The sequence below is a fragment of the Arachis hypogaea genome, chromosome 16 (genome assembly GCF_003086295.3).
Source record: "Arachis hypogaea cultivar Tifrunner chromosome 16, arahy.Tifrunner.gnm2.J5K5, whole genome shotgun sequence".
Lineage (NCBI taxonomy): Eukaryota > Viridiplantae > Streptophyta > Magnoliopsida > Fabales > Fabaceae > Arachis > Arachis hypogaea.
The window spans coordinates 13,165,371-13,179,055 of NC_092051.1; the positions used below are offsets into that span (position 1 = coordinate 13,165,371).

A 13,685-nucleotide genomic window follows, 5' to 3' on the forward strand; every position below is an offset into this window, starting at 1 on the left:
TCAGTCACTATATATTTTGTGCATAAATACATATGTTGTGTAATTTATTTTTAATATATATCTTGAATTTAATATATATTTTATACTAGTAGTTAATTTAATAACTAATTTTAATATACAAAATTTAAAAAGAATTACTGCAACCTATTCATCCACTATTAGTAAATCTTCTAATAAACATATCTTAGCCAATATGATAGACATTGCATAAGAAAGAGCTTTCTCAATGAAATTGTTTGATAATTTTTTTAAAAAAAATTTATGATTTTATTTACCAAAGTCTATCTTTTATAGTTATAAATTAATTTTAATAATTGTATGATCAGATTTTTTGGTGTCATAATCTTTCATAGTTAAGTTTAATACTTTACTCATTAATATAAGATCATATTAGACCTTTTATCTTTAAAAAACACAAATTAGCCATGAAAATATCTTCATGGACACACTTTCAAACTTTCAAACTAAAAACAAAAACATGTCTTTACCGTTTATCAAATACAAAGTAAAATGATTATATTTTTCGGAATCCCAACCACCTCAAAAAGAAAAACTTACAAATCTGGGAATAAGTGCATCAACGCATGTACCACCCAAAAAAAGAATGGTATAAAATGGATTTTAGTCACAAATTGATTTGGGTTTTTATTTTCTGTTTTTATTTTCAGTGTTTTCAACTCCTATTTTTACTTTTTTTTTCTTTACAAAATCCAAAACACAGAAAATACCGAAAGCAAAAACAAAAAATAGAAAGGCAAACCAAATACACCCTAATATGTTTTAGCCTTTCCTCACAAACCCTTCAGAAGAGAATGAGATATGGTGGTTTACCACAAAGGATGGCAAATGGCCAAATGTTACCACCAAGAAATCCCTGTACGAATTCAATTAGAAAAATACAATACAACAAATACAAGTAATCTTCCTTTGGTTCTTGTCAAGGATAAATAAAACTCTTGATGATCAATGTCAAGACTACAGTTAACAAATGAACCAGTTGGCTAATTTTGTTCTATTTATACAAGCTATATTAGCCAAACATCTTCAACTAACTCATTGCTAATGAAATTCTATCACTCTCAACAGCAACAAAAAGCTTCCATCATTTAGGAAAACTCCTGGGCTTATATTTTCACCTCTAGCCGTGGGACCAAAACAATTCGCTTAAATTATGAAATTAAATACTTTGGCACCTCGGTGGATTTGAGACTTGAGTCTAGCCTGCAGCCTCCATTTCTTTGGTGAAAACCTTCATCGTCCTTCATGAAGATCTTCAGAGAAAACTGCAGTCCTAGAAACATTTTCGTTCTCAAAGGCACTTAGACCAGAGTAAGGACCTGAAGAGAACATTGAAGATGTTCCATCAAACTCAAAAGTGCTAGAGGACTGTCTCAGGTTTGCCCGTGTATTGGATGAGGGTATCATGGAGTCCTGGTATTCTGTGATGCGCTGCACCATTTTAAGTGACTGCACCACTTCACCCATTGTTGGTCGTTGGTTTGCTTCAGGAGCAACACAAGCAGCAGCAATGGTGCAAACACGTACAAAATCTTCCTTTGGATACTTTCCCCCAAGTTTTGGATCAGCAATCTCTTCCAACCTGTCCTTGTCTCTAAGGATTGGCCTAGCCTGCAGGGAATAAAATACTTAAGAACTATCCAGCATTCCAGCATAAGAACTTAAAAGGGACAAATTAAAGGCTCAAATTGCAAAATATTCCCAATTTTTGAAAACAGAGAAAGATGCTTTGAAGCCGACACGAATATTGAGGAATTGTGGGTGAAGGGTATGGAACCAACCCAAGTTACAAGGTTCTCTTGTCCAGTTGGCTGTGACATGTCCACAGGTTTCCTTCCAGTAAGCAGCTCCAGCAAGACAACCCCGTAGCTATAGACATCACTCTTAACAAGAAGGTGCCCGGTCATGGCATACTCAGGAGCTACATACCTGCCTCACATAAAAGTTCCATTTCATCTTAACTCTATATTCTGTGGAGATACAACAACTCTAACAAAGAATAGATCAATACTAACCCAAAAGTTCCCATGACACGAGTAGACAAGTAATTAGCTCTGCCTTCAGGTGCTTGCTTAGCAAGACCGAAATCTGCTACTTTAGCATGAAAGTTGTTCTCAAGCAATATGTTTGATGCCTTGAAGTCTCTGTGTATCACACAGGGTTGTGAGTCTTCATGGAGGTAACAAAGTCCTCTTGCAGCATCAAGCGCAATCTTCATTCTGGTGTCCCAATCCAAAGGACAATTGATTCCCAAGGGACCTGCATAGAACTCGGCCAAAATTTCCATCAGTGCACAAAGAAAATTTTTATTATATATATATATTGGTGGTGGTAGGGAGTGAGGGTAAAAAGAGATTATATACTAAAACAAAAGAAAGAAAGATTTGAAAGATTATATTACCATGAAGCCAGGCCTCCAAACTTCCATTAGGGACAAGCTCATAACAAAGTAGATTTTGAGATGAATCCCGATTGCTATAATATCCCACTAGTTTTACAAGGTTACGATGATGCAACCGGCTAAGCATCTCAACCTCAACAAGAAACTCTTTGTCACCCTGTTGCCCTCCACTAGTGAGTCTCTTTATTGCTACAGCAGTACCATCATTTAAGACACCTTTAAAAACTCTACCAAACCCTCCTTCTCCAAGTACACTTGCAGGTTCAAAATTGTTTGTTGCCTCTTTAAGTTCTTCATATGCAATAAACCTTGTGCTAGATGGATGGGGAAGCGAACCCACAGCTGAAACAGTACTTTCTGTCCTCGGCTTTTCTGGAGGAATGAGACAAAAGTTAGTGGCAGGGACATGACCTTGAAATTTTTAAAAACTAAAACTAGTACTATAAGTCTTTTATCCATATAGCCAGCTTAGTTGTTATAACACTATCATTATCAGTGGTACAACAGACACGAGCACCATTAGCTTTCAAAGTTCATTAGCAGCAGCCAGCAGGCATATCATTTCTTAATAATAATAATAATAATAATACATATATAATCTCTATATTATGATCTACCTTTTATTGTTTAGAAAACAAATCATGCCTAGGTAATAACCTAAGCAGGAATTAAGTTTCTCAACAAACTACTATTTCTTTCTTTTTCTTCTTATCTCTTTGCATGGATCAATTTGCAGACTTCTTCATATCCAAAAATAAATAAATTAAAGTTTAAAGGTGGCCAAATATACTCCAAAGAGACTTCCACCATTTCCTAGTTGTCATAGAAATGAAAATTACTATCAAGATTATACTAGTTTTAAACAGAAAGATATACAAATAGAGATATTTACCACTTTCAACAGGAGGTTCTTTTGCCTTCGGCAACAATGTACATAAACAAAGTACAAGTATAGATATGATCGCAATGAAGAGTAAGCCTATAGCAATTCCAAGTATAAGAAACAAATTTGAATGCCTTCCACTATTCGATGAACTTGATGATTCAGCAGTAGGTGAATGATACAGAGGAGTATTCACAGGTGATGCAGCAAAAGCAGGAGCTGCATTAAGATACAAGCATGTTTAAAATTATGTACCAAGTTGTCAACTCACAAACACAGATCAATAACTTGTATCGCTTAATTTGAATCATGAAATTAAAATAAATGGCATTATGAATAAAATAAATATGTAAAATCTTATCTGCTTGATTATTAATTTCAATTATCATGCACACCAAAGCATTGTGATTACTAAACAGTAATTAAATATTTTAGAATTACAGAGGCCTGGACTTACCTGGAGAAGGAGGCGGTGGTTGAAACCAAGTTATATTGATGACTTTGTAGTCACCCACTAATTTAGGGTCCAGTTGAATCTTATGCATTGAAAGTGACGAGTTTATCCTAGCTGCTTCGCTGGCAGAGAAACCGATCCCTTTATATGGTGTAATATCCATTGACATATTTAATGTTGATAAACCGATTACATAGAAATTTATCAGCTCAATCTGGGTGCTGCGTAGCCCAAGATGAGTAGCTAACTCATCAAGAAAATCATTCCAAGTACGACTTTGAGAAACATTCAAAAGCAGAAGGTCTAGCTTTATTGGATACACACACTGGCAACTCTTACTGCCTCGTTTCAATACCATGTCTTGTTTACAACAATCTGGATGAATAAAATAAGCAACTGTCATTATGGGCTTCTGCCTCCAAGTTCACAAAAAAGAAAAAAAGAAAGATAATTTAATGCCAATATTTGGACTTAAACAGCTAGGTACATCATCAGGGCATATATCATATTTTGGAAAATGACACAACAACAACATTAGCTTACTGGAAACATAAGGGGCCAATGGTGGCTGAGCCAAAGCAGAAGGAGTTGCAGCTCCAGCAGAATGTACAGGAGCAATATCTTTAAATCCAGAAATCGGAGGTTGTAATTCAGTCTTCTTCTTGAATGGTACGGAGAAATGTGAACTTCCAGGGGGATGACTAGTACTCATAAAAGGACCATATGAAGGAGGATTGGCTGGTGAAACTGCTACAACTGGTGTACCATGAAAGGAGAAATGCTTCGACCCGTGGTCATCTACTAGTAGTGATCTGTCTGAAGCTAACGATGGGGGTTGGCGTCCTATATCACTTGCACCAGACTCAATAACAAACAACAAGCAGAATATAACGAGCAACCGTTTAAGCAACAGGTCTTGAACATTCTTCAATAAACCTACATTATCAGTAAAAACAAAATCAAGGACACTAAAGACTCACGATTTTAGAATCACATACCCTGATAGCTTCTTATGCAGAATCAGTCCCTAGAAGCAAAGGTTTTTTTTTTTTTTACCTTGGAAACTCCTATAAGTTAAATGAAATGAACAAACAAACCAAAAAAAATTGCATTTCAAAGTTTCAACAGGCTACTATCCTGCAGAACAAATGAACAAGCCTACTGAACATTTTTCCACACACATATTCTTCTTCAGGTAATCTAGATATACTACGACCGAAAAATGGGTCATCAATTAGCAAGGCATCTAAGCATGCATCAAAACCTGGACAAAGCTTTGCTTGAATTATGCACATCAATAACACCATATATGAACAAATTTCACAAGATTAACTACAGAACCAAGCTCTATAAGGCGCCAATTCAAACAGCTCCTACTCCAACTGTGGCATTAGCAGTGCTTTTTTGCCTATAGCTAAAGATTACTTTGCTGGTTCCTAGGTATGCTGGTTCACACAAACAACTAAACCTAGAGGGAAAAAAATGATAACAAGAAAAAAACTTGTATTATTACCGATAGACATGAGCGACGCCGTTGATTGCTTTAAAAGTGGTTCAGATCTAAGCAATTGGGAAGAAAAATCAACGGCGAGGAGCAGCAGAAGGCGATACTACGAGCAAGCTCCACTTGTCACTGAAACCGAAGGTGGATCCAAACCGAGAAAGAATTTCATCAACGATAGAGTTATCCCGGCATCAAATAGTAGCGAGTTGCTCCGAGTCAAGCTAACCATTGCTGAGTCGAATCGGACAAGGAAAAAATTGTGATGTTATGATACGAGTGTGCGTCACCACTCACCACCAGTCACTAACTGCTACTACTACTACTACAGTACTTCTTCCCTCGCCACTGCCAAGTGCAGAGTTCCCCAGTTTTTTTTTTTTTTTTTTTATGTGGATCGGTTATTTTTAAGAAAAATGTTTTTTTTATTTTTATTTTTTATATTTTGTTTCCGTTGCGTGTGGGAGCAGGGAGATATGAAGGGGAAGGGAGGGTTTTAAAAGAGGGGACCCTAACCCAACCCAACCCCCACTAAGGGGATAAAGGGAACAAACTAACGGTTAGGGGCTAATGTGATGTAACTAAGGAGGGGCGCGTGTGCCTCATCTTCATTTTTCGATCACTTTTGCAGAAGTTAGGGTAGTGCTTAGCGTGGTTTCGGTGCAGTGTGTTCCTCATTCCATTATTAACCGTTTATCAACGGTCATATGGGCATAGCCAATGGAATCTGCTATTCGCTTTGACTTTATTCTATTCCCATTTGCCCATGCCCCATAGAAATATTGCATCATTCCACGTTTTTGGGTGGGGTATGAATTAGGTTCTGGGTTGTCCCAGTATTTGAGTAATGGCCTTTATTTTCAAGAGTTTGTCCTTGCACTCATTAATTTATTTATTTTATATTATCAACGGAATACTAAGGTCTGCTAAATTCAACTTTGATCAAGCTCCTTTCGTATCAATTGATAAATGATAAACTATAATTAGTTGATAAAAAAACTATCAAAACCTACCACCATGCACAAATTTGGGCCATCGTTGCGAGCATTTAGCGCGATTTGAGAGCATATGTTAATAGTTGTCTGAATATGATAGGGCATTGATGTGTATTCACTTTTATGGTTGATTTTGTTTGATCAATGTCAATTTTAGGATTTAATATGCTTAATATTCTAATTTATGAGGCCTATAATATATATGATGTTACATTTTTATTAAGAATTATAATTATAAGATAAAAGGACAAATAAGTCCCTGAGCTTTTGGCTCGTGGACATTTTCGTCTCTGAGCATTTGAAAATACTTTTAAATCCCCGACCTTAGCAAATTTTGGACGGATGAGTCCCTCCGTGGATTTGCCTCCGCCGGACCCATCGGAGAAGTCTGATCTGGCTCCCCTGAGGATGACGTGGCACGCTTGGTTGACAGCTGGACTGCTGAGTAGAAAGTTCCCTTCGAAAATTGGACAATGAAGTCCCTGCACCACTAAACTACGTCGTTTTGCCACCCTACCCTAATTCTTAAATTGATTGCCCTTGTTTCTGGAGGCCAGTGGTGAGGAGTTGGACGTGCATCAACCATGGCTGCTAATGGAGCATCAGCAACATCGAGAAGAAGCCACAGGGGAGTAAGAGAGAAAGATTCTGCCTCAAGCTCAGACCTTTATGTTCTTTACGACGGAGACCCGAAGGACGATGTCGCCCGGAGATGCTTCTGTGGAGTTTATGCGATAATGTATATGTCGAGGACGATTAGGAACCCAAACAGAGTCTTCATGGGTTGCCCATTCTATAAGGTAAGATAAGAAACCTGTGAATTTTGTTCTGTTGGAATGGTTTTGTATGGTGCATTTATTTTGGGTTTTTGTCAGGGAAACCAACCGCACTGCAAGTTTTTTCTTTGGGTGGATGAGCATTTGGCTAGAATTGGAAGCAGTGGTTGCGTCTTTGATAAAAGACCTGTGGTTGAGAAAGAGCCAGAAGTTGCTGAAGAGGATGAGGGATTCCATCATAGGATTGCTAGACTGGTAGGTGTCTAGGAATCTCTTCAGAATTGATCTATCTATCTATCTATGTTGCCGTTAATCAAATGAAAGACTGCATCATCACCCTGCTCATCAACTACAATATTTTCACTTCTCATAAGTACACTAGTATCTAATATTATAATGTTATAATAGTTTAAAGAGAAACTCTTGAGTCTATGGCTAATAACTTTATAAACTAACTCAGCAGCTACTCAGACCTACATATGCAGCAGTAGTACATTCATACTAACATCACTAAGTCATCTTAAGTAGATCATCAGCTACTCATTCTTACATATGCAGCAGTAGTGCATTCATACTAACATCACTAAGTCATATTAATTAAAACAGCAATCATTCGTACTAACTAAAGCAGCAGGTGGACACATGTATTAAGAAATAACATAGTCTTAATCAACACTAAGTAATAATCAAGTTTACCTTTTGTTGGTCGGACATAAAGTTCCATCCATGAGTCTGCACATCCCCCAAATCCTCTTCGAGAAGAGTCAAGAACCACTTCCAGGATTCTTTAGTTTCAGACCTAGCTACTCCATAGGCAACCACGTAAAATTGGTTATTGGCATCCTGGCCAACTGCTGTGAGGAGTTGTCCACCATAATAAGTCTTCAGAAAGCAGCCATCAAGATGTATCAATGGCCTACACCCACTTTTGAACCCCTGTTTGCATGCTTCTAATGATATGTAAAGTTTATCAAAAACAGGGGGGATTGAGGTATAGGAGTGACACACAACTCTGCCCTGGACCCTGGATTGCTTCTTAATATCTCAAACAAATAATCTCTAACATTACTATACTGCTCCCTCTCATTACCCATGATTCTCTCTTTTGCCTCTCTAACTGCTCTGTACACCATTTTTGGATGTGCAGTGAGTGAGAATTCTTCTCTGAGGAAGTCAATAGCCTCATTTGTCCTCATATGAGGCTGTGTATTCATTCTCTTCTCAACCTTTAAGCTAATCCAATATTGATCAGCCGCATTACTTCCCATGTCCCTTGCACATGTATGGTCATTCTTGTAAGTCTTAACCTGGTAGCATTGCAGAGACTTGTTGTATGATAAATGAACCAGCCACGGACACTCATCATCCATGCATCCCACCCTCACTCTCTCTTTGTCATTCTTAATCCACCTTAGCTCCCTACCCTCAGCAATGAATGAGTCTTTTACAACTTCCTTAAATCTGTCAATGGTGGCAAACCTTGTCCCTAACTCAAACCTCCCCTCTCCATGCTCATAATCGTCATCAAACTCAGGAAATTTATGCTTGCTAGATTCATCATCTGATGAAATAGGTGTATGTAAAGTCTCAGATTCATAGTCATATACCGGGTCATCATCATCATCTTGCATCAAGCTCTCATAGAACCTAACGTCTTGGTCCATGTTGGGCTGTGGGCCTCTGTTGGGCTGCACATTAGGATCAGGCCCAACATAATTTCTGGTCTGCTGCTCATTGGGTCCACTGCTTTGTCCCATCTTCTTCCACGTCTTCCTCTTTCTTTTAGCACCTGTCTTGTTTGCACTTGTCTTATTTGGAGACACAGCTTTCTTCTTTCCCTTCATTACTCTCTGCCTTTTGCTACCCTCATCATCAGCACTTGTATCATCATCATCACTGTCACTTTCAAACCCGGGAGGTGGAGGTTTGTAGGGCTCATCCTCCGTACTCTCATACCCATCATCAGAGGACGAACTCTGGTCATCCACCAAAACCTCTCCCTCATCAGGACTCTTACTTTGCTTTCCAGCATTCTCCACAATCTCAGGTTCATCAACCGGGTGATCAAAGTATAGGTAAAACTCGTCAGTCTCTGTATTCTTCATTTTGTTCTCTCGCATTTCGTTAATCCCTGCATCCCCAGTGAGAATATGCAGCCCAGACTCAATATCAGGACTCATTGGATCATACCAATAAACTGTCTTGTATGATTGGTACCCCAAGCCCTTGAACAGTGTGATCAAGTCTCCGAAATTAACGAAGTCCAGGTCCATTTCTGGAAACTTCTCCACCTTTCCATTTTTGTAAACCAGACAGCCATTACTCTCTCTCACAAAATTACCTCCATGGTGGAACACGGGCACTACAAACACATCAACCATCTGACACAAGAAAAACGGAAAATTGTAAACAATGATCAAGAATTACTCTATTCACATATTAAAAGGCAGGAACCTTCAACATCCAAAACGAAAAATAACCGAGAAAATTTCGGGGCCCTAACTGTGATTTAACTTCAACCCAAAATTCTGATTACTTTTTTCACAACTTCTATCAACATGCACGCTCAGTCCATTCACATCATACTTCATACTTGCAGTGATATTTAACCTCACAATCCACTAACTACGCTACAGTACAGAGTTCTTACCTTCGGTGACGAAGCCAGCAACTCAGACAACAATGGACGCCGCTTCGACAGCCACTCCACACGGCGAACGTCTCAGCTCTGGGTTGTGATCTTTTTGGAGGGAGAAACAGAGTATGATGAACGTTGGTATTCCTTAGGGTTAATTGTAATTCAGAAGGGGAGATGTGGGTGTAAAGGGTATTGTAACAGACTTTGTATTGTAAGGGTAGGGTGGCAAAACGACGTAGTTTAGTGGTGCAGGGACTTCATTGTCCAATTTTCGAATGGAGCTTTTTACTCAGCAGTCCAGCTGTCAACCATGCGTGCCACGTCATCTTCAGGGGAGCCAGATCAGACTTCTCCGATGGGTCCGACAGAGGCAAATCCACGGAGGAACTCATCCGTCCAAAATTTACTAAGGTCGGGGATTTAAAAGTATTTTCAAATGCTCAGGGACCTATTTATTCTTTTGTCTAATTATAATATTTGGCAGAAAGACACTTGCTCTATCTAACGAATGATCAAAACCAAATTGTGAAGGAAAAATTATTAGTTTTAATGAATGACCAACAGCATCTTACTCATGCTAGATTACCCGATTTTTATATTTAACTAATGTGTAAATGTATGGTATGTGTTGACTCGAAAATACATGTGGAAGGAAAATATTTCACAATTTGCTCGCTGTTGTAAAATAAATAAATAAATAAATAAAATAAATATAAAATAAAATAATATAAATAAAAATTTTTAATATTAATATTATTATTTCAATATAACAAAAATAATTTATATATTATTTGATAATTCACTTTTATTTATATATATATATATATAAAGAAGTATTTCATTAATTTTGTGTGTCAATTGTCTCAGACTATATCCTCTCTCTCTCTCTCTCTCTATATATATATATATATATATATATATATATATATATATAAAGTTAATTTTTTCAAACTTTGGAGCATTTATACCATCTATCATTAAAAGTTTGAACTGTTTGATTGGAGGAATAAGTCATGGGTGTTTATTAGATAATCATCCATATTATAACACTCTTTTTTGAATGACCATTATAAATATGTCTTGTTAAAATCTTATTAAAGAAAAATTTAATGAAAAAAAAAGTTTAATGAAAGAAAAAGAGTATAATATTTTTTGTGACAGAAACTGATTCGTTAAAAATTTTGTCAAAAAAAAATCAATAGGGACAGAAATCTTACCAAAAAAAAGAGTACAACCTCTCTTTTTATCAATATTATTTAATATCTCGAAATCGATGCATCCCAATTTGATGTACCAATATTTTAAAAGAGGGTTTTGGAAGAGACTTTGTAAATAAATCTGCCAGATTATCACTTGAGCGGATCTGTTGGATATCAATTGTTCATTGGTTTTGAAGGTCATAAGTGAAAAAGAATTTGGAAAAAATATGCTTTGTCGTATTACCTTTGATGTATCCACTCTTAGTTGAGCAATGTATGTTGTATTATTTTCAAACAGAACAATTGGAGCTATTTTCTATCAATCAGTCCACATAATGATAGAATATATTAGATTAAACTCTTGAGCTAAAAACGCTCGCGACTTATTTCAGTATCGCTAGTATTTCAACATGATTAGAGGATGTTGCTACTATCGTCTGTTTTGTAGACCTCCATGATATAGCTGTATCACCATATTTGAATTTGTATCCTATTTGAAATCTTCCTTTATGTGGATCAGACAAGTATCCTACATCTGCATAGCCAACTAATGTGACTTGAATTCATATGAATAAAACAATCTCATATCTATTGTTCTGTGAAGATATCAAAATATTTATTTGATTCAATTCTAATGTCTTCTACTTGAAGAAGAACTATACCTTACTAGTAAATTTATAGTAAATGATATATCAGATCGTGTATTATTAGCAAGATATATTAGTGCTCCAATGGCACTGAAATATGATACTTCTAAACTAAGGATATCTTCATTTTCTTTTTTTAGACGAAATTGATCATTTTCCACATCCAAAGACCTTATGATCATTGAGGTACTTAATGGATGCGACTTATCCATATAAAATTTCTTCAAGATCTTTTCTGTGTATGTTGTTTGATGAATAAAGATCTCATTTTTTATATGCTCGATCAGCAGGTCGAGACAAAATTTAGTCTTTCCAATATATTTCATCTCAAACTTTCCTTTTAGAGCTTTTATAATTGTTGGAATTTCTTTAAGGGTTCCAATGATATTTAAATTGTCAACGTACATAGCAATTATAACGAATCCTAATGCAGATTTCTTTATGAAAACATATGGGCAGATATCATCATTCTTGAATTCGTTTTTTGCCAGATACTTCGTAAGACGATTATACCACATTCGTCCAGATTGCTTTAGACAATATAAAATTTTTTACAATTTGACTGAGTATAACCCCTATGAATTAATATTCATTGGATGGTTTAACTATCTTTAATCATTCAGGGATATTCATATACAACGGCAAAGCTAGGTTGAAGTTTAGGGAGGGGCCAAAAATTAATCTTGTAATAGAAAAAGAGTAAAATAAAATTTTGAAGGGAGGCTAAAATAAATTTTATACACAATTTATAAAGAAAATTTAAAGTTTGGGAGGGGTCATTGCCCTCCCCCCTTTTGCTATATGTGGCTCCACCCCTATTCATATAGATATCACGATCTAATGATCCGTATAAATAAGTTGTCACCACATCCATTAAATGCATATGTAACTTATGGCATGCAGATAAACTGATTAAATAACGCAATGTTATTGCATCTACTACAGGAGAATATGTTTCTTCATAATATATACCAGGCATTTGTGAAAAATTTTGTGCCACAAGTCGATCTTTATAGCGTATAACTTTATTTTTTTCCTTTTCGTTTTCTCACAAATACTCATCTGTATCCAACAAGTTTTACATCTTTTGGTGTATGAATTATAGGTCCAAAGACTTCATATTTTGTAAGTGAGTCTAACTTAGCCTTCATAGCTTCTTCTCGTTTTGGCCAACCATTCTTTTGTCGACATTCTTTGACTATTCTTAGTTCAAGATCCATACTTTCATACATGTTGTGTAATGTCACATTATATACAAATATTTCATTAACAATTATTTTATTTTGGTTCTATTTTTCTCTTGTAAAAACATAATTTAACAAGATCTTATCATTTTCACAATTTTGAGAATTTACAAGTACTTGAACGTCTTCTGACGTCAAAATTATATCAGAATTTTAGACAACTGCATGTGTCTTTACGATGTCTTTATCTTTTTTAACAGGAATAATATTTACCTTTTTTCTTTCGAAAATTTTTTTCTTTAGAACTAACAGGCCTACATGCATTTGACATAAATTTATTTGGGTGGCTATTTGTCCAACTAGGACATCAATTTAAATTGGGATATTTTCAACTGGTATATAGGATTTAGTTATCCGTTTCGTATAAGAAAAATGTATCAGGCAATTCATTTTCTATTCTTTACAAATATATAATCTTTTTAACTTCTAATTCACATTGTCCTAGTTAAGTTCTTTTCAATAAGTTTATTCTTTTTCCCAAATGTTAGAAATTTTTATTCATCCAAATGACGATCTGCAAATTGGACTTTAAATACATCTCTAGTTTGTATCTCAAGATACTTCACTATAAAGAGAGAATTATATCCAACATATATCTCAAATTTTATTTGGGGTCCCATTTTGGTATGATAAGACGATACAATTTGAATATATATCGCACACGCGAATATTCCCAAATGAAAAATATTTAACTGCTGGCCAAAAGCTAATTGCAGAGGAGATAATTGGTGGCAATTTGTTGGCCTTAAACGAATAAGTGTTGCAGCATGTAAAATGGCATGCCCCTAAACAGAGATTGGGAGATTTGTTCTCATAAGTAACAGTATAGAATCAATTGGAACCACTTAATAAGTGATTTGCTAATCTATTTTTTATATGAATATAAGTTACTAGATGTTCAACACTTATACTATTGGCCATACAATAAG

At 35.9% G+C, this 13,685-nt stretch overlaps 1 protein-coding gene across 1 annotated transcript; it reads right to left on the reverse strand.

Annotated features, from left to right (window-relative positions):
• Positions 1 to 857: 857 nt before the first annotated feature.
• Positions 858 to 5,864, reverse strand: LOC112756492 (uncharacterized). Its single transcript, XM_025805097.3, has 8 exons — positions 5,270 to 5,864; positions 4,300 to 4,692; positions 3,760 to 4,131; positions 3,312 to 3,521; positions 2,420 to 2,791; positions 2,034 to 2,277; positions 1,800 to 1,947; positions 858 to 1,629 (listed from the first exon to the last, which is right to left on the reverse strand). The coding sequence occupies exons 1-8, from the start codon at positions 5,277 to 5,279 to the stop codon at positions 1,252 to 1,254; spliced, it is 2,127 nt and encodes a 708-aa protein (XP_025660882.1). The 5' UTR covers positions 5,280 to 5,864; the 3' UTR covers positions 858 to 1,251.
• Between the last annotated feature and the right edge of the window lie 7,821 nt (positions 5,865 to 13,685).

Bases quoted from the DNA above. Each gene is read 5' to 3' on its own strand.
- LOC112756492 (XM_025805097.3), bottom strand. The intron at 2,792-3,311 runs GTAAATATCTCT...TCATTCCTCCAG, and splicing joins AGAACCTCCTGTTGAAAGTG to AAAAGCCGAGGACAGAAAGT. The intron at 2,278-2,419 runs GTAATATAATCT...AGTTCTATGCAG, and splicing joins TTTGGAGGCCTGGCTTCATG to GTCCCTTGGGAATCAATTGT.